The sequence below is a fragment of the Nomia melanderi genome, chromosome 6, assembly GCF_051020985.1.
Source record: "Nomia melanderi isolate GNS246 chromosome 6, iyNomMela1, whole genome shotgun sequence".
In the NCBI taxonomy this organism is placed as follows: domain Eukaryota; kingdom Metazoa; phylum Arthropoda; class Insecta; order Hymenoptera; family Halictidae; genus Nomia; species Nomia melanderi.
In genome coordinates, this window is record NC_135004.1 from 14,477,800 (window position 1) to 14,503,271 (window position 25,472).

The 25,472-nt window shown below is 50.9% G+C and overlaps 2 protein-coding genes across 6 annotated transcripts in view; one reads left to right on the forward strand and one right to left on the reverse strand.

Annotated features, from left to right (window-relative positions):
• Window positions 1-25,472, reverse strand: part of LOC116432939 (cell adhesion molecule Dscam2) — a 257,102-nt gene that overhangs the window by 214,081 nt on the left and 17,549 nt on the right. The window contains exon 1 of one of the 5 annotated variants that reach the window (XM_031990462.2): window positions 12,231-12,443. The exons of the other annotated variants lie outside the window; for them this stretch is intronic. The gene's annotated coding sequence lies outside the window, so the exon portion shown is untranslated. Of the gene's footprint in view, window positions 1-12,230; window positions 12,444-25,472 lie in introns of those variants that run through there. 5 annotated transcript variants of the gene reach the window in all.
• LOC116432940 (uncharacterized) lies at window positions 14,237-17,686 on the forward strand. Its single transcript, XM_031990468.2, has 2 exons — window positions 14,237-14,770; window positions 14,831-17,686. The coding sequence occupies exons 1-2, from the start codon at window positions 14,237-14,239 to the stop codon at window positions 17,684-17,686; spliced, it is 3,390 nt and encodes a 1,129-aa protein (XP_031846328.1).

Consider the following 25,472-nt stretch of genomic DNA (forward strand, 5'->3'; position numbering starts at 1 on the left):
CCGTTTTAACCGGTGCGCTGCGAACGTTCAGCGCCGGCAGTAGCACTCGCGGTGCGTCCTCCATTGGACGAGGCGACGTAACTTTTTATCAAATTCGGTTAAATTTGAATCCCAGATCGCGGCGGGTTAACTCGAAAGCGAAGTTTTGCGAACACCAACACTGCCTCGATTAAAAGCAGATATTTCTAAGTTCGTTTTTCTACGATTCTCCCTCCGAACACAAAACTGACTAACATATGAACCAGTTTATCGATCAGAAGGCTAAGCTACTGATTTATCTCTAAGCTACTAATAATTACAAAATAACTGACAACCAATCCGTCGCGAATGACCGACTCCCTATAAAACAATGTGAAGCCATCCATCCAGCTGCACAGAGAGGATTACCGAGAAACCCCGGCTGATTCGATTCGACCATCCCGTGCGTGAACGCGTCGGCGTAGGGTCAGATTCTGGAGGCCAGGAGCGGAATTGAATTTCGTCACCGTTGAACCGTAATAAAACGAGGAGGAAGCAGCGTCGACGTCGCCGTCACGGTATCTCGAGCCGCCCCGGTTCTTGTCGCGTTCGCCGTTGACGTTTTCACTTGTTAACCTCGCAACTTGCCGTCTCGCCGTGGATCTGAGGATTATTCATCACCGCAACTACCAAGAGGGATGGTTTCCATGGAGGGCGATGGCGAGCGGAGCCGCGCCGTTGGAAAGAGGAAGAAGCGAAGAGGAAACCGGGTGGTTAGGGAAACCAGGCGGGCAGAGAGAGAGGGGAGGGGCAGGGATAGAACCGGGACAACAGCGTATTCCATGTTCCCTCGTGTCACTGATTATTCCATTTACGAGCCATGCCGCATGATTCTGAATAGAGGTACACACTGCGCCGGGTAGATTCAACCCGGACCCCTTTCCCGCCCACTCCGTCGCTCCGTCTCTCTCCGGCCGGCGGCCCTCGTCTTCGTCGGTCTCCGCTGGTTTCGGTCCCTTAACCCGTCCGCGCATCCATAGTCTATCCACGAGAGAAAAGAAGTCTCGTCTGAATCGGAAATCAATTCAATCGACACCGTGCGAGCGTGGAAAGCGGCGCGCTCGGTTTCGCAGGTGGTGTCGATGACATCCCACCAAAAAGTTCCCGTACTCCCTGCGACGACGACGAGGAACAGGTTCGTTTCTGCTACAGCCCGAGAAACAACGAGGCTGATAGCGTTTTACCATTCAGTCGGGTGGGAGAATGAATCTTGTTCATGCGAAATGATCCCGCGCGGAACACACGGTGGGAACGTCACTTCCGCGCGTTGGCAATTTTCAAAGGAACCAGACGCCGCGCGAACGCAATTATCCTCGATTTAATAAATCTCAATCGGTAACGAATTCACGGGGATCGCGGTTGTTTTTACGGGTTCGACCGGCGTTTGTTTGTTCGTTGTTATTCGAATCGACGCGTCGTTTGATTCTTGAACCGTCGAGTCGGGGATGTGGTGCAGGATGATTTTGGATTTTGAGTATTGATTTTGATGTTACTTGGGTTGGGATCGTTTGACGAAGAATGTCTTGTGAGAGAGGTTCTTAAACGAATCGATCTAATAATGAAGTGATAATGAGTGTAATGATTAAAATATCGCGAGGAACAGACAGCTCGATTTCACTTATCTATGATTACTTCGGCGGCACTGCTGGAACCTAGGAGAGCTGATGTAACCATCGGAATTTCAGTAGCACCGAAAGAATTTCCGGCGGAGATAAGCGAACGTGCCAGGAAATTCGTAAAGTTCCCGGAACACTGAGAGATTCGATAAGTTTTAAGAACCGTAGGAGGTTTCACAAGGTTCCGGCTACCTCTCAACGTTCACGAGTCGCTGTCCGCACGGCAAGTTTTAGGAGGTGTCAAGGCTCTCGATGGCTCTTGAGGGATTCGAACGACCCTGAGCTATCCGAGCGGTAACTTTCGAAAATTCCAGGCGTCCGTGTAACGACCGTCTCCCGCCGGTATCGATGTACGCTAAATATTTATACGGGCGTGCAATTTGTTTACCCCATCTGCCGGTTTTTGCGGTGTCTTGGCTCGCGTCGAGCGCGCGATATTTCGCAGAGCCGAGCATAATTTCGGGACGGACGCGGTTTCTAAGATGTGTACACGGGAACGGAATAAAAAATTTTGCAATAGCAGCATCGACGGCGGGATCTACATCGAATATGCGACACGGGCAAACACGCGGATTGTCGTGCTTGCGCATGCAAATTCGCAGATGCAGGTGCGACGGTTTGCCGTAACCCGCGTCGACGCGGCGTCGCGTCGGTGATGGCGACGATAGCGGCGGCCGCGGTGGTGGTGACGGTAGCGGCGGTGGTAGTGGTGACAGTGGCGCAATGTACTTGAATTAGTCGTCGAAAGACCGACGGGTAAGGGAAATTGTTCGGGCGAAGGGTGCACCGAGCTCCTCCACCCTTTATTCATGCATAAAATCCATATTCTTCGGAGGAAACAACGTGCTTCATCGCGAGGAAGCTCTGTCGCCACGTCGTATCAGGGGCCACCCTTTTTGGTCCTAGTCAACCTTACCCTCGCACCACCCTCGGGGCGTTTGTAAGCTCCGCCGGAAGAGCCGAGATTACATTCGAGGCGTCTCGCGCCACCAGACGCCGGGCTGCCATGAAAACTTGAAATTTTTAGCCCGGCTATTCGAAAATTCCCGAGAATCTCCGCGAAACTTATTCGCCGTGCTCACTGTATTCCCGAGTCCGTTGTTGTTCGAATATTTTTCAAGCCGTCGACGTCGCGTCGCCCCGCTCGCGCGAAGGCGTGGCATTCGGGACGAATTACGTGCATCGCTCCGCATTCATTTCATATAATTGATCCGTTTCGTTAGCGCCCGGCCGCGCCCCGCGCTCCCCGTCGTCCATTGAACGGCAGCTGCTTTTTGCAGAAATAAAACGCGGACCCGTGCGGCGCGTCGTTAATTCAGGCATCGAGAAGTTCCGTCGTCGTGGTCGTCGGTGTCGTAGGAATCGCGGTCGTCGTCGTGTTTCTTGACGCGTGAAGGCAGCTTATATCGTATTCCGATAGAACGATCGCGGAATAGTGGTGGTTCACAATTAAAAGAACTCCGTGCCCCGACAATTCTAATTACGATCGCGCGATCGGGAATCTCGCGACGACCCTCCGGTAATGGAGGAGCGCCGTGTCAGCCAACGACGCTGTCATCGAATAAGGGAAAGGAAAACGGCGAGGAAAAAGAAAGAGTGAAAGTTACTTCTCGCGCCGGTGCTTCGAGCGCGCCAGAAGAGGCTCTAAAAAAGGCGAGAACGGAGCGGAAATAAGAAGATTCCGCGAACGGATTTTCGAGAGAACGTACCAGATATATCGTCATCGTCGACATTGAACCGCGAACGGGCATCATCGATCGCGACCGATCGAAAGAACGCCCATTACGCGTCCGCCTAACAAGATATTGAATTTCTGCGGGGTTGCGAACCCCCCTCTGGTTCTCGAGCGGATTCGTGCCTTGAGATATAATAGAACGCCTCCACACCTACTCTAGGCCTCGCGCGGTGTATTTCAGACCTCTCGCCACTTGAGGCACAGAGCGACTATACACACTCTAACAAACGCCCATTTTCAGACAATGAATATTTTAGTGCACCCATGAAAGCACGCTCGAGCGTTCCTCTTTCTCTCTTCCTCTTCTTCTGCTTCTTTTATTTTTTGTCCTTGCCGCCCCTCGTCACAAAAGGCATCATCGCCGCCCCGTGTACGTGACGATCCTAACCCCTTCCAGGAACGCCGCCCGTAACTGGATCAAGTAACGCTACTCTTGTCCTACGTAGGGTTCATTGTTTTCTTCCCTTTCGCGCAACAGATCCGGCGATATCGTGCAACTTGACTGATTCATAGGGCCTCTCCGAAGAACAAACGCTGGCTGCGCTTACTTTCAGCCGAAAGGGCTGGAGGGTTCTGTTTACGAACATCGGTGGATCTGTGAATGTCCGGGTTGGGATTACTAACCGATGACTTATCGAGAAACGAATCGTGTCTAGAGGTTGACAGGTTTTTTTAAACAATCAGAAGGTATCGCGAATTCAAACGAGATTCGATATTGTAAATTTAGAAAGATTGAAGGGTTGAAGATGGAGGTTCTGGATTCATTGCTTCATTCTGTTAATAATGTACTCAGAATAATTTTAATGTAGTTTCGGAATAAAATTCTCAATCTAATGAAATCTGTTTTGTGAGGCGAGATTTTTCGAATTCTCGTTGCAATTTATGCTACTCGTATAGATGGCGATTCTGTGAACTGCATGATTCTTATCGTCGGATGCTACGAGACCGATTTACCCTCGATAAATTCCTGCTTTACCGATACACGATATCGTCCCGTTGCCGCGCCAATAAAAGTATCACGACACCGAGGACACGAACAGGAAACCACAAAGGAATAGTATACCGGTGTTACGTGAACCAATATTGTTTCCCTGTCCTTGGATACATTGTTTTATCTACTGCTGGAAACGCCAGGTCACACGGAAAAAATGCATTCTTAAGCGATATCGTGTATAATCAGATGATTCACTTAAAATGTTTCAAGTTCTCGATTAAGAGACCTGAAACGATAAAATTGCGCTTCTAAGCCGAACTTCGTACGAAGTTCCGTTTTCACTGCTAAAGAGAATGTCGTGTACGATTCAACGATAGGCACTGACATGTCGAAGGGAACATTTGTAACATTAGTAAGACGTCAGATGTACGTCCGCAAAATTCGTACATCGAATAGAAAACTAGCAACGCAACAAGCGTACCATGAACCGCAAAAAACGACGGAAAGAGGGAGTGGGGGAAAAATCGCATATACGGTTACTATTGTCCAGCTGTCCAGTAATGGACGACCCTTCTTTGGCTCGAGCTAATAATGCCGAATTGATCCGGTGATTATATTTCACGATGCCGAACGTTTGCCTTTTATTACGCTCGTACCAAGGCAAGCAAATTTTCATCCTGCTTTTCGCTTGTCCAGTTTTTGCGGTCGGACACGTTCCTCGGGCATCTGTTTGTCGAACGATATTGGTAACGTAGACGGCAAAAGAACAAAAAGGAATCGCGGATAAAAGCACACGGTAATGCGAACATTACCGAGAGACGCGTGTCTCGCGTCGAAACTCAATGTTTTAGTAGACAAAAACATTAATATTTCATCGGAGCATCTATGCAAATGAACGTCGAAGTTTCTCGGGAGCAAACAGCATTAACGCTCGTGACAGTTCTTAGAATTTGTTCCATTGTTCGTACGGACCGTAACGGAGCAAGAATTACTGAAAAGCGAACTTTAATTACCGTACAACGTCCCGGAATGAAAATTTGACCTTTTAGCTACTGTCAGCCACTATAGTTTCCTGCATTTCATCTTTTCGAAGGGTATGCTACTCCAACGGCACAATTCTTTTTCTGCCATCGATACTTGTGCACATTACGGTCTAGTCTAATATAATTGCACAGTGAACGGTTCTACCAGTCTGAAATCGCAGTGATAATCACATTTATGATATGCAGACCGCGTCAAACCTTGCCATACAGAGGTATACCATCGCGGTTAGTCCTAGCTTAAAGATTAATTAGCACCAGACGGGATCCAGGTACGCTAACTCAATCAAGCCAAATTACACACGGTAATCCGCCGGTCGGGTGTAAAGTGAATACACGTACATGTCCTTGCCCAACGTCGTTCGACATCATCGAAATTTTATACCCTATCTCGAACTGCTACCGTGGCACGTTCTCGTTTGATACTTTTCACGAGAAAGGAACGACAGAAAAAAAGAGAGAGAACCGAGAGAGCCGCTATTGAATCGCGCTGGATCCGTGACCATCCATGTGGCGCACGGTCCCGCGACACGGCCACTCGCCTGCTTTTTTCGATTTTTTTTTCCTCCGGTGATTCGATTATTCGAGAGGGAGAGATGAAAATAGCGCAAAAGGGAGGCTGACCGAAGCACAATCGCGCGCGTGCTTGAGAAACATATCCGTCAATTCGTTTCCACCGCGTTGAATTGTGCAGAGGCTCTTTTTTCCATTTCTCGTTGGCCGATTTGCAGGACGAAATACAATTCGACGTTGAACATAGAAGTCTCGATGCGATAAGTACCGCGAAACACTCAATGAAGAGTATCCAATGGAATCGTGGCGAAGTATAACCGATAATAAATACCGATTGGACAATAATAATGTAACTATTAACAGTGAGACACTAAGAATGTGAACACTGTAAAATACGCATGCAATAGAACACCGACGAGGGATCGATACAACTAAATCGATTAATTTCAATTAGGTCAACTGCACTTCCCCATAATGTAAATTCGAGCGACCGCGCGGCGGACGCAATGACTTGATTCATTAAAAGTGCAACGTAAAAATTGCGGCGCATGATGTCTATCGGCGGACAATCATAAACGCCGGCACGGTCTGACAACCGTAACAAGAAGGGAAAGAACGTCTGTTGGGAAAATAAGCACCGGCAGAGAGGTGGCCGCGTCCCGGCAATTGAAATGCGCCATACGATGCTTAATATCATTAATTTCGAACGGCCACTGCGGGCCGAGCCTACTTCATTATCATTATCAATACCGCATAGAATCGCGTGACAAGTGTGCAACCGCAGAGCGGAACACCCCAGCGTTCGCCTGGACGTTTCTGGCCAGCCGTTCAAATTTATCTTTTGAATTATGTACGATCGCGGAGCCATCGTGGCGACTTTTTTGTCCGATCCGAGCCGAGAGAGAGAAAGCGTTCCCCGCGGGGCAGGTGGCGGGACGGAACGCGTGAGACGGCAGGCGTGTGCCGCGGCAGCGCGCGATTAAATTGCGAGCAAAGTGTCTGCTAGCCGACCGGAAGGCGAATCGGAGCTGACGGAGCAATTTTATTCGAAGCGAAAGCCACGGCTGCCGCGCAATCGCGCGCGGACGCCCGCGTTTCGTTGGATCCGGTCGCGTCCGTTAATTATTTATAATCACGCGCAGAGGCGAGCCCGTTTCCCGACGAAACCGGGCACTTGTTGAATTTCGTTTGAACGCGTGCATGTTCACGCAATTAAAGAGACTCGCGGGACGCTTAGCGAAGAGTGGAGTCAACCGAACGCTCGTCCACTCTATGAAAAATGTAATTAAACCGTGGACGAAACGAAGAGTCTGTTTTTCATACGAAATCGTTGTCAACGCTGAATCTTGTATTTCGCGCGTGTTGCAAATGTATCATTCGATCGGCTAAAGATTGAAAATAGATTTCAATGTTACCCGGCATGGATCAGGAAGCATTGACAACATTCCTATGCGAAATGCAGAAGTTACGAGTGTTTCGAGCCGCGACTGCGTCCCGTTGAAAAGAAAACGAAAAGGTTACTGATAAATTCCCGCACGGCGAGGCGGCCCGTAAAGTATCAGAACGTGAGCGAAAGTGTCGAGGAACCTTCGGCTACTCGTCGCGCACGCTCCCCCGAGTACTTTCGGAAAGGAGGCAACGGGAGGGAAAAAAAGGAAGGCGAAAACGGACGAAAAGAAGAAAAGTATCTGATTGGTGTAGGTGCGAGTGTATCTCGCGAGATTCTGCGCGTCATTTCCCGTGGAATGGAAGGAAACTCCTGAGAGGAGGCTCGTTCCAGTCCGGACTTGTCCGTGAGGCTAAACTAATTTGCTGCGCGAGGGTAGTTGCCGGGTCTAGAGGCTGAAGTGGGGTGACACAGGGTCAGGGCAGATGGAAAGTTCGGGCGGCCGGCGAGGGCGGCCGAGGGGAGAGTCATCTGATTCCGCGTGGTGGGAGAACCGAATTCCGAGTGACCAGTAAAAATGCCACCCCGCGCGCGCCGCTCCACCTCGACGGTTCCCCACTTTCGCTCACTTTCTCTTTCCGTTCCGACTTCTTTCCGCCGCTCGTCTTCCCTTTCGTCACCCTTCTCCGTCGGTCCTTCATCCCTCGAGTCCACCTTAGGGCCGTAGGAATGACTGTGAACTGGGGTAAAAGAACTGCCGCCGCGAGTCGCGAGGAAGACAGGATGATAGCCCGTGAACGGACGTGCGCGTGTATGCCTGTTTGTGTGAGTGAGTGCGGCCGGCCGCCCTTTTTAACGCACGTGTGTGCAGGTGCGTAAGCTCGAGAGAGGAGGAAGTGCCTTAACGAAGAAAGACCCACGAACAGTGACGGACGTCTACCCGGCAACAGCCCCGCGCATTGCCGCGCTAGTTCGAAAACATTTCGTTTCTCCGTTTCGATTTTCGCGGACCGAGAATCGTTCTATCGTGCGGATCCGTTGAACGGACAAACACAGCTCGGGGCGGCCTCGATATCTTTCCGTTCCCGTTAAACGGAAAGTTCTGGGTGACGATCAATATCGCGAGATCAATCGAGGCAGCCTGAAATTATCGAGATCCCGATGCGCGTCGCAGGGTCGAAAGTTCACGGCCCCGTGGACGGTTTCGAGGAAACGAAGAAATTTCGCTACGAGGACGCGAGGAGCCAGAGGAGCCTAGCAAGACGTCGTCCCTGACTTTGAAAGAGGGTGGCAAGGAGTAAGGGGTGAGTTGGCCGGTGGGACTGGAAACGAGGGTTGGGGGCGGTAGCGGGGATGGGGGGTTGAATTCAGCGCGGGGGTGTATGGGGGAATTAGTAGATGGCCGTGGACAATGTGGGGGATACTTTCTCATATCAAGTATGGCCGCCATCGTGGCACGATGGCCAAAACAATAGTAAGTAGAGAGGCTCGTTGATCGTTCCTCGGCAATTCTTTCGTTGTCGTTGTTTGTTTATTTCTTTCTTTTCCGTTCCACCCGTCTCGTTTTGTTCGCCCGTCTCATTTCCTACACGTATCCGGCAGCTCGGCTCCCGGTTTCGCTCACGAAGACGTTGAATCCCTGCGTTTCACACACGCTTCCCATTGTTTTTCTGGGCTTTCAGTGCGCAGTGAATAAAGTGATGTTATCGTCGTTATCGCCGCCTTTATCAGCCGCGAGCACGCGCCTCATTCAACGGGAACGATTCATCATCGTCGTGCTCGTAACACGATAATTAACAAATGGATAACGACGAAGGGAGAACGGCCGATCGCGAATATTTCGGGCTACTTCGCATGGGCGGCAAGTTGCTGATTACGGTAAGTAGCCAGACCGGCACGTCGTAAATCGCCCCGAGATCGTGCGATCGCGATCGCACAACCAGAACACACCCATTAACCTTTCCGTCGCACGGCCGAAATCGCGTTTCCGACCGGCGCGCGTGACGAATCGACGTGCAATCGAAATTCACGCGGGTCGATCGTTCGCGGAAAAACAATCGTCGTTCTCTTGCGAAATCACGGCTCGCGCGGAATCCGTCGTTATTTTTCCGCGACGGATTGGAAATTCCGGTTACGTCCGATTACCTCATCGCGCCGGTGATTGACGGCGGCGAAATACAAAAAAGAGGAGAAAAACAAATCCAGAGGGGAAAAAAGGAGATCCGAGCACCGACGTGGAATTTGCAAAACGACGCTACACCGTTGCCCATTCGGCAAAGACTAAAAGACCGTCCGATATCCGGCGACGTCTTTTGCATGCGAATACTCCACGTGGTTCATCCGACGACACGCATTGCGCAGATCCAACTTTCCGCGATCCCCACCTTTATGCGAATCACACCTTTTACCATAGCCACGCGATTCCCGGTACAATTAGACCGTCAACGGGTTAATGCCGTCCCCCGAGCACGTGAAACCTCTCCGTTCCCGCGGTACGAGCGGATTTTCGTGGAAATTCTGTCGCTTCGCGAGACATTTTATCTATGAACTTATCCCGGTGCACACCGACGACGTTCCGACGGAACGAAAGTTTAGATTTTCCATGAAACCTTCAACGGCGATCGAACGACAATCGATTCCAGCCCGAACTTAATCGTTTCGCGAATGTTTCGAAATCAAATGCCCAATTAAATGGAAAAACGAATCGATTCGCGCGATCGCCGGTAAAGCGTAATTGCAGTCCGAATCTGGTCGCGAGAGGATCGAAGGAGTCGCGGGGATGAAATCGCGTCGGGCGTTTAAAGAAAAGAAGGGTGGGCGGATAGATTTTCAGGACTGGTGCGATGATATTTGTCTTGTTTACGGGCGGACTTATGCGCGTGTGCGGACCAGTGAAGTTCGCCGCTCGATCAATAGGCCTCTACTGAAATCACATATAAACGCACTCACGCGCACACCCACGCACAGCCTGCCGCTCTTGCTCTCTTCCACTCTGTCTCCCTTCTCTCTCTCTCTCTCTCTCTCACTCTCTCCCTTTCTCTGTTTCTCTTTCTCTCTCACTAACAAGACACCCGCACGCGAGAGACAAGAGCAAAAAGTTCGCGGGAGAGGAAAAGAGAGGGAGGAGTAGAAGAGCTTTTTCTTTCGACTCGAAGAACCGGGGGATGATCGAACGCTCCACACACGGAACTTCTATAATTCGCCGTCCGCTACCTCTTATCGATTCCAGACATTCCGGCCCGCTATCGGCTTGCTTTTCTGCTTCGACGTTAAATCCAATAAGCATCCGTTGACAATCTTATCGTCTCCGCGTGCCTCGATTACTTCTATGCCCCCGCCGCCGCCGGTCCCGGCCGCCGCGGCTCGTCCCGTCGGATCGCGTCGATTCAATATTAATCGCGGCGCCTCTCCCCGACGCGACGCCGAAAACGCATAATTTATCGCGGCATCGCGTCGCTTCCGCTGGGGCCACGAGCTGAGCCAGCTGCGAGCGTGCACTGCGCGCGTTCGCGGCATATGTCGCCGCAGCATCGTCGCCGGTTCGGCCGGGCCGCGTTGTTTACCGCGTGCAGCGCGCGGTACGCCCACGCAACCGAGCGCACGCCGCGAAAACCGATTCGGGGGACAGGAGAGAAGGCATATTGCGATGCACGCGCGCCGATAATACCTCTTCCATCCCTTCGGCGCGGGCCCGACGCCCACTTTCCATCCCCCGCAACCCTCGTGCTTTCCCACTCTCTTTTGACAACATGTTTTTCTCGACACCCTTTCGTGAAAGACGTGAAATTCCCTATTCGGTCCCGCTCCCCACCCTCCCCTCCTCTCCCCTTTGCCCGTTCATTCCCTGTCATTCATCCAATTTTGGACAGAAACGGTGCAAAAGCTTTTCCCCAATGTGTACGCGCGCGAGTGTGTGCGTGCACACGTCGCGTCGGGACACCGGTGAGCCATACGGGCGTATTTACGTGTACTTTTTGAAAATCCGTGAATCGTTGCGCAGTAATGCGGGTTTTGCATCAGGCGGACCCCCTCTCGACGGTCCCCGTTTCATGCGCCAGTTTTCAACCCTCGCGTAATCCAATTTCCGTAGACTGGCGCGCAGGCCTTCGAATTTCGAGTAACGACCCTCGGAGCCCTCCTCGGCCCGAATATTCGATCCGCAGAACGGGATAACCGAGCCATTATCGTCCGGCTAAATTAAAAGTTGCTTCGCCTGTTTAGACCAGCTAACCACCACCCGCTGTATGATGGAACGTGAAGAGATCGATGATAAAACGGCTCGGTTTCAAACGAAGCACAATGAAATTCGTGGAAATTTTCGAATCCTTGATAACCGGGGACAACGGTATCAACCGATGGTGATTGATCTCTAGATTGCGAACCTTCATGCGTGAACGGCGAACGCGAACAGGCGAAACTGAGTGGGGTAAAAATTTTGCACAGGTACGATCGCTGATTTAATTAGCAGATTTGATTAGATACTCGAGAAAAAGTGAATTTTCTAAAAAAAGCCGCGACTGATTGATCGATTATGATTACGGTATCGATATCGAAGAAGAAACGGAGACGAAACAGACTGAACCGCGTGTACAGACTCTATTTATGTAGAAGCTAAGAAACTTTTTCAAATTATCCATATAATCGTTCAAAAACGAGATTAATGGTCGTCATTAGAATTCAACAATTGTCATTAGCATTTAGAATCATTAGAATCTCATCATTTAAATCGCACGCGAATGAAATGAACGGTATCCAACGAATCGCGTTAAAATCGAGCACGTCACTTCGGAAATCATCTGTTCGGGGATGGCAGCTAGCGCTGCTTCGTTAGTGTAGTGGTGGGGGGGATATTTGTGTGGTGGCTCTTTGAAGGTGGTAGGGACGAAAACGATGTGACAGGCCCTTCACAGGGCACCGTGCCTGCACCTAACAGTAACCTGGGAGAGCCCAGAGAGGCGTAAGCCCGGGAAGGACCATAAATTAGCACCTTTTCAACGTCTTTAAATTCCGTTTACGTCTCGCCGGCAGCTGTTCGTCTCGGTCCTTAAAAGTTCCCTCGCGAAGATCCACCTTCTTCACCCTTGTTTTTAATCCTTCCTCGATCTCCCGTCGAAATATGCCTTCCTCGTGTCGTTCGATGTACTCCGTCGAGACTGTAGAATTTCGGTCGTGTGCTTCGTCGGCTCGAGTGCTCGTTTGACCAACGTCCTTCGGAGGTGGCCCACCCTTCCCGTCGTCGCGCTCACCCCTCGCCGATGCCACGTGCCAGCGACGCCTTTTCAGAGATCCCGGCGTCTTGACCGATCGGAGGAGCGCGAAACGATCATCCCCGTGACCGTGTGTGCTCTCCGGTAAAGGAAGTGGTGTTTACGGGCGGCTCGCGCGACAAAAATGACCGATAAAGTTCTACACGTGACGCCCGACGGGATCGTGTCGTTTCGGAGCCGATTTATTCGCGTTTAACGATACCCGTCGGACACCGTTGACACGGAGATGCGACGGAGGATCCTCGATACGAAGACGGTCGATCGTTGTCCACGGGATTAAAGTGCTCGCTGGTAAGGACGAAGAAGTTACAGATAGTTTCGCTTTGTGACTGGTACTAGATGAATAGAAGTCGTTCGTGTTTACGCGGGGTGTGATTCGGTTGTTATCAATTTTCCGTGGGCCGATTCGAATGAAAATGCTTTCCGTTCGTTCGTTGTTTCATGGAAGCATTCTGTGTGAATGGAGTTTCATCGTTCGAGTCGTGGTTTTTAAATTGGTTTTCGGAAATGAAGAATTTTAGCTAGATGGGGACCTGTTGGTGATGGATTTCACTGTGGGGAGAATTATTCTAGTTCGTATTTAGTTGATTCATTTTCTGAAGAATTATTTCAGTGAACCGAAGTTTATCGAAATGCTGCTTTCAAACTTTCCACTCGTTATCCATGTTTCGTTGTAGTATGGACAATCGTAGAAAGGATAATTACCAATTGTTATTCTATTCATTGTCAGAGTAGTGTGAACAAAAGGAACTCATCAGCTCGATACGTTTGTTTCATTTTCCATAGAGATACAAGTCCTCGTTGGGGTTCTTATCGTTTTATTCGTTTCCCTTCAGCTCGTGCTGACATCGACGATTCACCCTGTAGCGCTTGCCATCGATACCCGAAATTGGCACAGTTCAATGACCCGAGGATTATTTCGTTAGGAAAGCGCGCGCGGGTCTGTCAACTTCAATTAGTAATTACGGAGCTTGCGAAATGCATATTCCTACCATTTCTCCGCGTTCAGCCCCAAACCATGGGCGTATATATGACTCATATTCCGAGTTCCCCAAACGTCTCCCTTTTCGGACCATGTCCATTCGCGTGTGGGGTGTCTGAACGAACTTCGACACATCAAACTTACATGTATACATGTTTCTCCTTCGCTCGTTAGGTAATGCTGTCTTCGTTGTTGTAAAGAGTACAGGGTGTCGCGTAACCGATGGCATAGCTTCGAAGCAGATGAGTTTACGTGAAAAATGTAGGAGGCAATTAACTCCTCCGAATCCTCATTTCGAGGATTCGAAAACTATGTCGCAGAGACACAAATCACTTCATTCGAATTCAATGAATATTTACACGGGGATTAGTCAAAAGCTCGCGAGGTCTCGAACAAACAAGCTTCGCGCTTCATTTTCAACGTACTGTCCGGTACAGGATCATGCCCATCCCGAACCACCAATTACAAGACACCCTGTACACCGAACGAGTCCTTAGAGAACGCCGGGAAACGCGGATGAAATTACAGAAACCATCGATCCACCCTCGAAATCCATTCCGTTGACTGACGGAAAAGAGAGAAAGAAAAATAGAAGGGTCCAGAGTTGCGCATATTCGATATCGAAGATGTTCAGGTAAAATAACGAGGCGAACTTGTTGTGCCCGGCAGGGTGAGGAGATCTAAGGACGCGGGGGACCGATCTGGTCCGGTGGCCTGTCACGTAGAGTGGAAGCGTCCTCGAGGATGGCGCGCGAGGCGACGATATCAGAGCTGACGGAACTGGACAGCGACGGGTCGAGTTGCGGCGAGCGCGGCGATGCCAGGAAACGTCTCCGGTTCGACGGGGATTCGACGGGGCCGAAGAAACGCCGGAAACAAACGACGCCCGTGAGGTTCCCCGTGGTGCCGAGGGCCGACATGCTGCTGCACGACGAGTCGAACGAGGACGAGGATGAAGACGAGAACAGCGAAGGTAAGCTGTCGACGCAGTCGCCCTTGCCGCGACGGTCGTTGTTGCGCGGCGACGAGAACCTGAATAACGAGTTCCGTTGCCAGTATTGTAGTCAGTTATTCGACGATAAGGAATCGTTGCACGCGCATCTCGATAACGAGCACGGTACCGCGACGCAGCTGGCCGATCGGAACCGATCCGACGGCTCGCCGAGCGCCGCGATCAAGATGGAGCCGCCGTCCCAGCAACCGGACCAACACGAGAACTCCGTGAATCTGCTCAGCGTAAAGAGCTTCGCGGCGAACTGGCTAGGCGCTGGCCCGCACGCGCACACGCAGATGCAAATGCAGATACAGATGCAGATGCAAATGCAGACGCAGATGCAGATGCAGATGCAAATGCAAATGCAGACGCAGAACGAGGAACTGTGGTCGTCGCCGGTCACCGCGAACCAGATACCCGCGTTACCGAACCACTTGCAAGCGTTGTCCGGGTTCTCCGGCACGCTGACGCAATACCTGCCCATGCCCGCGTTCCCGCTAACCGATTCCAGCCACATGACGAAACCGTCGATGGGACAGACGCCGGTCAGGATCTTCAATCCGGACGCGTACTGCGACCTATGCAACAAGGAGTTCTGCAACAAGTATTTTCTCAAGACGCACAAGGCGAACAAGCACGGGATCTACGTCGACTCTCCCGGCCCTAGCACCGCGGAGGGCAACGTCGTAGGGACACTCTACCCGAGCAACATGACGAACAGCATGGTCAAGCTGGAAGCGCCGGCGACGCCTCCGGCGCTGAGCGTCGCCTGCGATCTGTGCCAGAAACGGTTCAAGAACGAGGAGACCATGCGCAAGCACAGGCAGAAGATGCACACCGAGCTGCCGGATCAGTCGCAGGAGGCTCAGTTCGGCTTTCCGCAGAACGAGGAGGATGGGGTGACTCCGAGGGACAGCCCCAGCGGCGTGGAAGCGCTTTTCAAGCAAGAATTCGGCGTGGAACAGGAGGACGCGTCGTTTGTTCCTGCGCCCAGACATCTATCGCCCCAGTCGATCCAGCAGGCAAGGGACGCGGGGTTCAACGCCGATCGGCTGCGACGCTTGGGGGTGATCAATCCGGAGGCGTTCTGCGAGATCTGCTGCAAGGAGTACTGCAACAAGTACTTCCTCAGGACGCACAAGATGAAGAGACACGGCATCGTGATGCAGGAGAACGAGAAGTCGCCCGGCAACCCGGGCGCGATCGCTACCTGGCACCAAGTGCAGACCAGCCCCCTGAATCTGATCATGGCGGAGAGCGCGGAGTCGAACGAACGGTCAACCGACGAATACGAGTGCAAGATCTGCGAGATACGGTTTCAAACAGCCGGTCTGTACCAGGCGCACTGCCGGAAGATGCACGAGAGCGAGGAACAACGGTCGCCGAAGCAGGAGAGCGACGCGGAACAGACGGATCAACGGAACGACACCATCTCCGAGGATCTGCAGAAGCTGCAGACCATGCTGCTGCAATTGAACGGACTGAAGTCGGGCAAGGGAGTCTCCTGCGGCGTGTGCGGCAAAGAATGCGAGAACAGAGCGACGTTGCACATCCATAAAGTAACGGAGCACGGCGCGATAGAGGAACCCACATCCCCGCCGCAGGACAAGTCGCCAACGACCGCAGTTTCAGGTTTCTGCTCTCTTTGCGGTAAGGACTACCCCAACCAGGACGCTCTTCGCAGACACATCGCGGAAGATCACCAGCCACCCATTACCAGCTCCGTGCCTCACACGCCCACAACCACTTCCACTGTCACCAACTCGACGCCGACCAGCCAGACGCCCACGGAGAAGAAGGCGATCCCCATGACGCCTACGTCGAGCTACTGCGAGATTTGCAACAAGGAGCTGTGCAATAAGTACTTCATGAAGACACACATGCAACGAATGCACGGGATCGAGATCGAGAACGGCGCGCAGATCGGCGGTGTGATCTGCAACATCTGCAACAAGGAGCTTTGCAGCAAGTATTTCCTGCGCGTGCACAAGCACAACACGCACGGCATCGTGGACGAGAACGCGGCCAGCTCAACGAAACAGGAGGCTCACGGAGGCGCGGTGAGCACCGAGGATGTCGCCCTCAAGCCGGAGCACATCGGCGACCTGAGTCACAGATACTTCACTCATTTCACCGAGGTCTGTCCGATTTGCAACAGAAGGTTCCGTAGTATAAAATGGCTGAAGGCGCACTTGATGAGCGATCACGGGAAAACGGGCGTCGACAAGTGGCGCGAGATGGAGCAACAGTATCAAACGACTTCTAGACCGGGCAACAGACCGCCGAACGCCCCGAAGAACGCGCAGGGATCGAACTTGAAGATACCGAACGGATTCGATGTACCGCAACAAATCAAGTCCGTCGAGTACGCCGGCCTCGGTAATCAGGTGTTGTCGAATCTACTGGGATCATCCTCGGACGGCGACCAGCAGCTGAAGAGCTACCGTTGCTCGTACTGCAATTTCACGACGACCGTGCTGCCCTTCCTGTTCCTTCACGAGAGATCGCACGTCAACTCCCACGAGAGTGCCGAGAGCGAAAAGTCGCTGCAGTGCCCGATTTGCTCGCAATGCTTTCATCAGTCGGAGATGTTGCATCAACATCTACTCACTGCTCACCAGTTCCCCGCGCTGTTGACCCATCTTCAGTCCCCGCTTCGCAATAACTTCGGACTGGACGCGGAGAGGATGGCCGAGGCCAAGGAGAAATACGACCCGGAAACGAAGGAGGATCGCACGGGGAACAGTCCGCGAGTCAGTGCCAATCAAACGATCCCCGAGACGGTCAGAAACCAACGACAAGAGGACACAGCGGTCCAGGTGACTCCTCAGGGTGTGTACAAGTGCGCGCAATGCGGGTACGCGACCACCAATCTGAATCGGATCAAGAAACACGTCCGGAAGGATCACAAGGCGATCGGCGATCCCACGGATAGCGTGTTGGCCGAGCTGAGCAAGACATTGAAGGACGTCGCGAATAGGCACAAGATGCCGGCCTGCTACGCGATGCCGCAGGACATGAACTCGAATCCCGACAAAACGATCATGCAGCCGTTCCTAATCGAGGAACAGGAGATTATGCAAGCCGGCGAGGAGTCGTCCACCTCGGAGAAACGTTTCGCGCCGTCCTTGGTCTATTTGCCGGTGAAATCGCGGATCAGCAACGCGGTGACCGCCTCGTTCACCCTGAGCCCCGCTTGAGACCGATTCCCGGAACTCGTTTCTGCGTCTGCGATTTGAGCACGTGTCATTGGTTCCTATTTAATGTGTAAGGTAATATAGCTAGGCGAAAGTTTATATATATATATATATATACATACATACACATATATTTTTCATAATATACGCGGCTCGGCCGGAGTTCCATTTTATCCATCGTTTAAGCGTACCGCGGCGCTGAAGCTGCTCGGCGCAGCCGACTCGCCGCGCGCGACGATCGACCCCCGAGATCGAGCGCGCGGTTCGTGATTCTGAACGTGTGGAATGGGTTTTTTGATATTCGATATTTATTTATTCAAGTCCGACGTAATCCGTGCTTTTGAGAAGATTTTTTTATTATTGACTCGTGCGCGCTGGTCTGTCCTTGCTCGTTTCGTGATTATTTCGTACGAAGATAATGGGTGTTCAGCGTCGCATGTGTTCGCGGTCGGCGAATGCGGTGTTTCTCGAGACGGTCGCCCGACCGACCGTGACGGTCGGTCCGAAAAATCGGTCCGCGCGTTTGAAAGCCACGTTGTTGATACGCTGTTCTAGTTCGGGAACGTTATATCGTAAATGGTTGATAATATAACGCGAACGGACGATGACGAGAAAGTTCCTATTTTCAACGCGACGGACCTTGCAACGAGCACGCGACCGTATTCTAATGACCCGTCGAACGGCAGTCCCCTTTGTTCATTTCTATTTGCCTCGTAATCCCAGTTTCGTTTCCTTGTTTTTTTTTTTTGTTTTTTTTTTGCTCAAGTCCAGGAATTACGAGTACGCCGGGACAACAGGAAACGAATGGACGCGAAAGTTAAAGTACGCGATGAATCTTCATTTTCGCGGTCGTGCTAGTCAATATATATGTATTATGTATAAACAGACAGAGAAGGGGAATGAAAGAGAGAGCGAGAGAGAAAGAGAGAGAGAAAGAGAAAGAGAGAGGAAGGAGAAAAGAATTAAGGAGATTTAAAGAGTTATTTATATTGTACGCGTAAGCTACAATAACAAAGGAATAACGTTAAGACGAAAAGACAGGGAGGAGAGTAATTACTTTATCGTGCGGCGTGCGAGATTTAATCTACGGTTACAATATTTAGATATCAACACGCAGATAGAGAGAAAGAGAGAGAGAGAGAGAGAGAGAGAGAGAGCGAGAGTATGACAGTGAGAGAGAGAGAGGGAGAGAGAGAGAGAAAGAAAGAGAGGAAGAGAGCGAAAGAGAGAGAAAGAGAACGAGAGCCAATCAACTCAGGGTCGACACAGTATAACTCGCAACAAAAAGTACAATCGTATACACAGCCAACGGATCGCATAGAATTAAAATAATCGTTTAAATATTATCGATATAGCATTTCGCGTGCCGCGAATAACAAATAACACGCTCCCCCGATTCCTTCGCAAACGGAAGAAATCGAACGACCACTCACGCGAGTACGTTCCGACCGTACGGTTCCCATTTTTTACTCTACTCGTGGCCACAGCCATGCCTCTCTAAGTAACCTAAACAGTAAGATTTCGCATAGTCTAGTCGTTTATACTACAATGAAATGTGATGTTCCTTTCTTTGCGAGAAGCTGTTTCAACCTCGTGCCTTGCAGCCGAAAGAGAAAGACAAAGAAAAAAAGAGGAACGTAACCGAGAATCAAAATTGAACATTATTATCGCCCATAGACGAATCTCCTCCGGCAGGCCGTTGCTGTCGGGCTCCGCTCGCGTATCCGACGCGACGCGAGTCGACGAACACATTTTCGTTTCTTTAATCGCCGATGAAGAAAGAAAAAGTGAAAAAAAAAATAGCAGGTCGAACACGCGCGACGAGCAATCCTCTCGGACTCGTAATGGTCGTCTCCTCTTTTATCGTTCCGCGAAACTGCGCGACGCTCGCCGGTAACGACCGGCATGACCGATTAAAATGAATTTCGCCGTCACGAATTTTAAATAGCAGAAGGTATAAAGTTTCGAATAACGGTGGAGCGATACGCCGAAAAAAGATACGGACCCCGAGCGAGCCCGTTGTACGATGGAACGTGCCGTATTTTCGCATTTTTTTTTTCACTCGACTCCCAATATTGTCCTCTTTTTTTTTCACGGTTAACGGTCAGCGAGCATTCGATCGAAGTGTTCGAAGAGACAGCTGTTTTTGAGTGACCGGCCGATAGCCGGGCGTGCAGCCGCTCGAAACTAAAATCGCCAGCCGAAAATGCGGTTCCTTGCACCGGTGGGGTCTTCGTCCCTTCGATGAACAAACACGCGCGCGTTACGTTTCCGCCCTCGACGCACGCCCACGCGGTGTTGACCTCGGATTATGAAATAATAACGCGGCTCGTTTCGACAACTTCCTCGTGTTTGTTTAACGAAGCGAGAACGCCTCGCGACCGATGTGTATAATGTGTAAAACATATAAACATGCGCATATGGCGCGGGGAAGCTCAAACTAATTCCTTTTTGCAATATTAGACGGAAAACGCGTTAGGTTGTCCCAATAGATTTTCTCGTTTTATTAATGCCCAATAAAGCCACAATATTTTATTTTAATTTATTACTGCCCCAATTTCCAATTTCTGCTAGACTAAATGTTGCAAGCAGAAAGGAACTCACGGAACAACCTAATGCAAAATTTCTTCTCGAAACTAAGTCTCGATTGAGAACAGTTTATTCCGTGTTCCTCGTACATTTCAACGTAAGGAATCGCTGATGCTTGCACCACAGGTCCGGCCACACCCTGCACGCACGCATCGCATTAATCAATTTTTCGAATAAAAATTCGCGCCGGCCGGATCAGATGGCAGGTCACCGGGCAAAGTACGTCTCGATCGCAACGAAACCAACGATCACAATTAGAATTCAGATTTTCGGAAATTTGATGAATGCTCGACACGGTCCGTGGCACGTTCCGCTCGATCACGATTTATGGCACAGCACGGTGAGCGGGCACGGGACCTTTGTCTCAACGGCCATAAAAATTTCCCCGGGGCAGCTGAAATTCGAGTAACCGCGCCATTTAACGGGGCCCACGCTCGAGTTTTCCGAAAATTCGGCTGAATTAGTATGCGCGCACGCGTGGCATTAACATAATTTTGGGGTGGACCGGAGGAATCGGCCATTACGAATCCATTGAGAGAGAAAGAGAACCGACGGGTAGGGGGGGGGGGACGATGCGGAGGAGGGGAGGTACAGAAATAAGGAAGAGAGACGATCAGAGGATAAGTGAGCAACAGAGAACGAGCGAGCGAGAAAGAATGGGAGAGAAAGGGAGAGAATGCGAGCGAGAGAATGGGAGGGAGAAATAGAGAAAAATTTGGGTAGGGAAAATGGAATTTTTAGCGGCATTGTCGTGCAGCCGAGATGGGCCTGGACAAACGGTCCTGCATCTGGTGCCCTTGCGGAAAGGTCAGAGAGTAAAGGGTCGCGACCTTGGCCGGGATTTTTCCGAAAAAGTCCTGGAGAAACGACCAGGGGGAAGAGGGTCATGGTTTTTCGAAACGACCAGAGGAGCGCACACGCGTCTCCCGGTCCTGCCTCTCCTCCCTTTTGTCCATTTTTCTCACCCCACGGAACGGAACGCACGGGTGACATGCAAAACGCGTGCGTCCATGTAAATCGGCACCCTCTTAATTGCATCCCATGGAAATACGCGTATTGTGCACTTAATGGCCCGTGCGGGGCAACGAGGGCCGTAGATTTTAATTATTGTAACGACTCGCAGTCGATAATAAATCGGGCAACGAGACACACGGGGGAAGAGCGTCATGGTTTTTCGCGTGCCGGCTGCGACATTGACTTTCGCCGCATCCGAACGATCCCACGGAATCGAATCTCGTCGACGAATCTCGCGTTTCGAGACAAATGTTTTTTCTATTCCTTACCCTTTCCGTTTCTTTTTCTTCCTCTTCCACTTTCGCACGGGCGAGTATCGCTGGCCACGAAAAATCACGACGTCCACGCTACCCCCAAGAATGATTCGATCGCGGAACAACGGCGTCCCGAAACTAGCATTGCCTTGACTAAACGTAATTGAGCGCAAAATCAAATTTTACCCCTTTAGATTGAGAGAAATAAGAGACACAAAGTATATTGATCATTGACATATGTTATATATATACATATATATATATTATTAATGTAAGTATGACATGGATCGAGCGCGTTTCGCACACGAATGACGAAAGATTATGTATACATGATCTATAGTGTATTATTATAAACACGGGCGTGCGCGTTTCTCAGAAGCGTATCGTTTCGTGCGAAGTATTCTAGGGCGAAAAATAGAAGACATTACTTTTGATCTCATCTAGTCATTTTTGAGGCGATTTACAATTCCAAAACGTTGATCTAGTCACTCGACGTAGTCGGAAGAAGAATATATATGTATATATAATATATATACACACACGACGACCACTGAACCACGAATGATTTATTGATAACAAGGATCGATCGTATATTTTTATATAAGACTGCGAATTGAGGACGCTTCCCTTTTTTTTTTTCTCCTCTCGTTAAGTTCCAGTTGTATTACTTTTGTATATTTTCATTTTGCCTCGGCACGATATCGCGCACGCGCGTGACCGGGCTATGTACGAATAAAGGCATCATTCTTATTTCTCTGATTTTCGTTCTACACCAATTGATTCTCGCTCCTTCCGTTTCCGCGCGGCTGACTGCCGGCCTGTTTTACGTTTCCCCATTAAATTTTCACCGTTTACCGGTGCACGATATCAACGTGTATAATTCAATTTACCCGACCGTCTATCCGACCCGTCGGATCGATCAATCTCACTGTTTCGTGTTTTAAACGGTGCCGCTCCAAGGAATAATTTCAGTGCGGGGCCCGGGGACCGCAACCATGAATTTCATTCTGACAAATTGCTCGCTCGTGTCGCGCGCGCTTTCGTCGCTCCACTCGAACGGTACATGTCAAACACCCCTGTGTATCCGGTTTCCTTAACGAAATTTTTTCGTCGCTCGCAAACACGCTCGGGAAAGAAAGAAAGAAAGAAAGAAAGGGAAAATACGCTATAGATGGAAAGGAAAACGAGAAAGGCTATACATAGTAGGAACGCTGAAGGGGGAGGAGCGAAACGTCGACGAGGAAGGGAGGGACCTCTGTTTCTCGACGATACGCCGTGAACGTAGCGAGGGATAATATTTTATGGGAAAACGAAAGGAAAAGCGGGTTGGTCAATTTTCAGCGTTGGGGGAGAGCCGCGATCCGAAGACGTGAAACGCTTGCGCTATATCGGAGTTTTCCTTTCGGTTGATGGCCGGAGAGAGCCGGCCTCGGTTTGAAAAGGGAAGGCGGAAGGCAACTGTTCCCATCTCCGTCGTGCCGACCACGAATGAGTAAATGACACACAGCCAAGCCACCCCTACCTCTCCCACGTACGCAAACACACAGAGGAGGCACGCACACACCGAAAATCGGACTTCCACGACCACCCACACCCGCCCGAGATATGTATAAAAATCAATAACTTCTTGCGGTTTCCAAGAGCTCCGAAAAAGGGGGAATATATATATATATATATACACACATATAATATACAATATATATATATACACACACACGTACACATCTATCATATACAACCAGAAGGGGGAAACATAATTCTCCCTCGTAGATAAGGCGACCAGCAATTTCTCATTATCGTTCGTCTCTAGATATTAATTAGGGACCACTGGACGCATTCTACCTCTACGTAGCGGTAATCATAAATTTACTCGGCAGCCCTTTCATACGGGTGAAATATCAAATCTAACATGTACTTGGAACCGTAGAAACGCAACAATGAGCACAGGTCCTCCTCGAAGTAAATGTCCCCGGTTCGCGACGGATTCAATACCACTCGACTGTGTCTCCATGGAAGGTTTTATTTGGCCCGTGAACAATGCTAAAATTTTAAGGGCGGGCCCGTGGCGCGGAGTTCGCGGGACGCGTTTGTGCCCGGCCAAGTAACATTGTTCCTTCGTCCCCGCTCGTTCCTTTCCTCGTTTCCGGGAAACTGAATAGAATAATCGGGATCGTTGCTTTCGCTTCCCCGGCAGTCATTTATTTACGAAGCCGATGCCGCGCCGCGCGGTCCGGTCCCGACGTTCCTGGTAAATTTAAGAAAGGTATCGAACCGAAGGCGAGCGCGCGCGCGTGCACGCCCCTCCGCGTCCACCCCCGTTGGCTTCTCCTGCTCATCAACCACCACAATCGCGCCGCTGCTTACACGCCGACAAGGAAGTGAATTGCAATTATCAAAGTCTCTCCCCTCTCGGCTCCTCGGCACAGGCTGTCCCTCGACACGCTCAGCCTGTAACCCTCCCTCGTCCCTTCTCCCGTTTCCACGTTCGCTTCCTTTTCCCCTATCGGCCGGCAACTTAGAAATTTCATCCCCCCCGCCTCCTCTGTAGCCTGCCCCGTAATAATTTCGCCGCCACCGGCCGACCACCACACCCCCGTGTCCGGCGTCTTCGGCGATCAAAGGAATTCACGTGACGAGGCCGGGGGTGAGTCGACCCGGAGCATTTCGCCGCGTAGCGAATTTCGTGAAACGCCATTGTTCGATCTTATAAACGACGCCCGTCGTTTCCCGAAGATAACGATCATTACGAAATATACCGGTTTCCGTCCAATCGGGGAGAGAGAGAGGATATCCCCGCGATTTTACTTCTATCGTTCGTCCTCCGGCGATCCCCTCGGCCGCCTTTGCTGGGTTAAATGCTGCCGTGATCGAGTGCCGCAGCTTTCGCTGCTTTTACGCGGGTGTTTGATGGTTCCCAGCGTATTTCGCGATATAATAATTGGTTTATTCCTGTTTTGTGTTGATTATATCGAGGCATCCTTCGGAAAGTTATCTGACTTTAGTGCTCGTCGAACTATTCGTCATTCCTCGCGTGTCTCGATGGAAGAATTGTCGTCGCGAACAATCGCATGGAGCATCGAGAACACGAAATGAAATTGCATCGGTAAAAGCGAGTCGCGAATGCGAACGGCCCTCAGCCGAGGCATGCGTTCTTTAATTTGACAGCAGCACCGCGATAAACCCGATCGAACGATCATCCTCCCCCGACGCCCCGTTGCGGTGGAAATGAAATATCATCGCGAGCCACTTTACAAAAGCGTGAAAAGGGTTCGGTTGACAGGAACGAGAGACTCGTCGCAAAATAAAACGCGCCGGGTTGCACGGTGGAATCCTTTCATCGCTGCTCGCAGTCGTTTCTCTCCGCGCGCGGTTCCTTCCTTTTGTTCTCTTACTATTTTTTCTAGTCGAACGATTCGAAAAAGGGGCCGGGAACACCGAGGATTCCGCGATTCGGGAAAAGCTCCGCGGAACGGGGTGAAAATACCGGCATTGTTCGCCGCCGTTCCGAAGCTCGAAAACCCCGGGGGTCGGCGAGGAAAAGGCGCGCAACCCTTTATTTGTTTAACGGGGAAGGTCGGCGCGCGAAGCGTGCCGGGTGCGAGCCACGGCACACGATCACCGTTTCGACGAATTTCACCCCAAATTTTCAGCTGGCACGCACCCCAGCCGATTTACACAATATTTTGGAAATCTTTTATAAGATTTTCACCCCTCCGTCCTCCCTCTTGGCCCTAGCACACGCTCTCCTGGACTCTCCATTGTAACCGACCCGCCCCACCCCTGTCTACTTTTCGCCGACCTGTCGACGAACGACCACGACGACAGATGGGAACGCGTGCCGCGTCGGTTCGAGGAACGCCGGGCTAAGGGACGCGACGGATAAGGAGGGAGGAAGCAGAAAAAAAGTTTGTAAAACCCGTCGAAAACGTGAA

Excerpts from the sequence above, each read along its gene's own strand:
- LOC116432940 (XM_031990468.2), top strand. The coding sequence starts at position 14,237 with ATGGCGCGCGAGGCGACGATATCAGAGCTGACGGAACTGGACAGCGAC. Across the intron at positions 14,771-14,830 it reads GGCTAGGCGCTGGCCCGCAC|ATGCAGATGCAAATGCAAAT; the intron begins GCGCACACGCAG and ends ACGCAGATGCAG.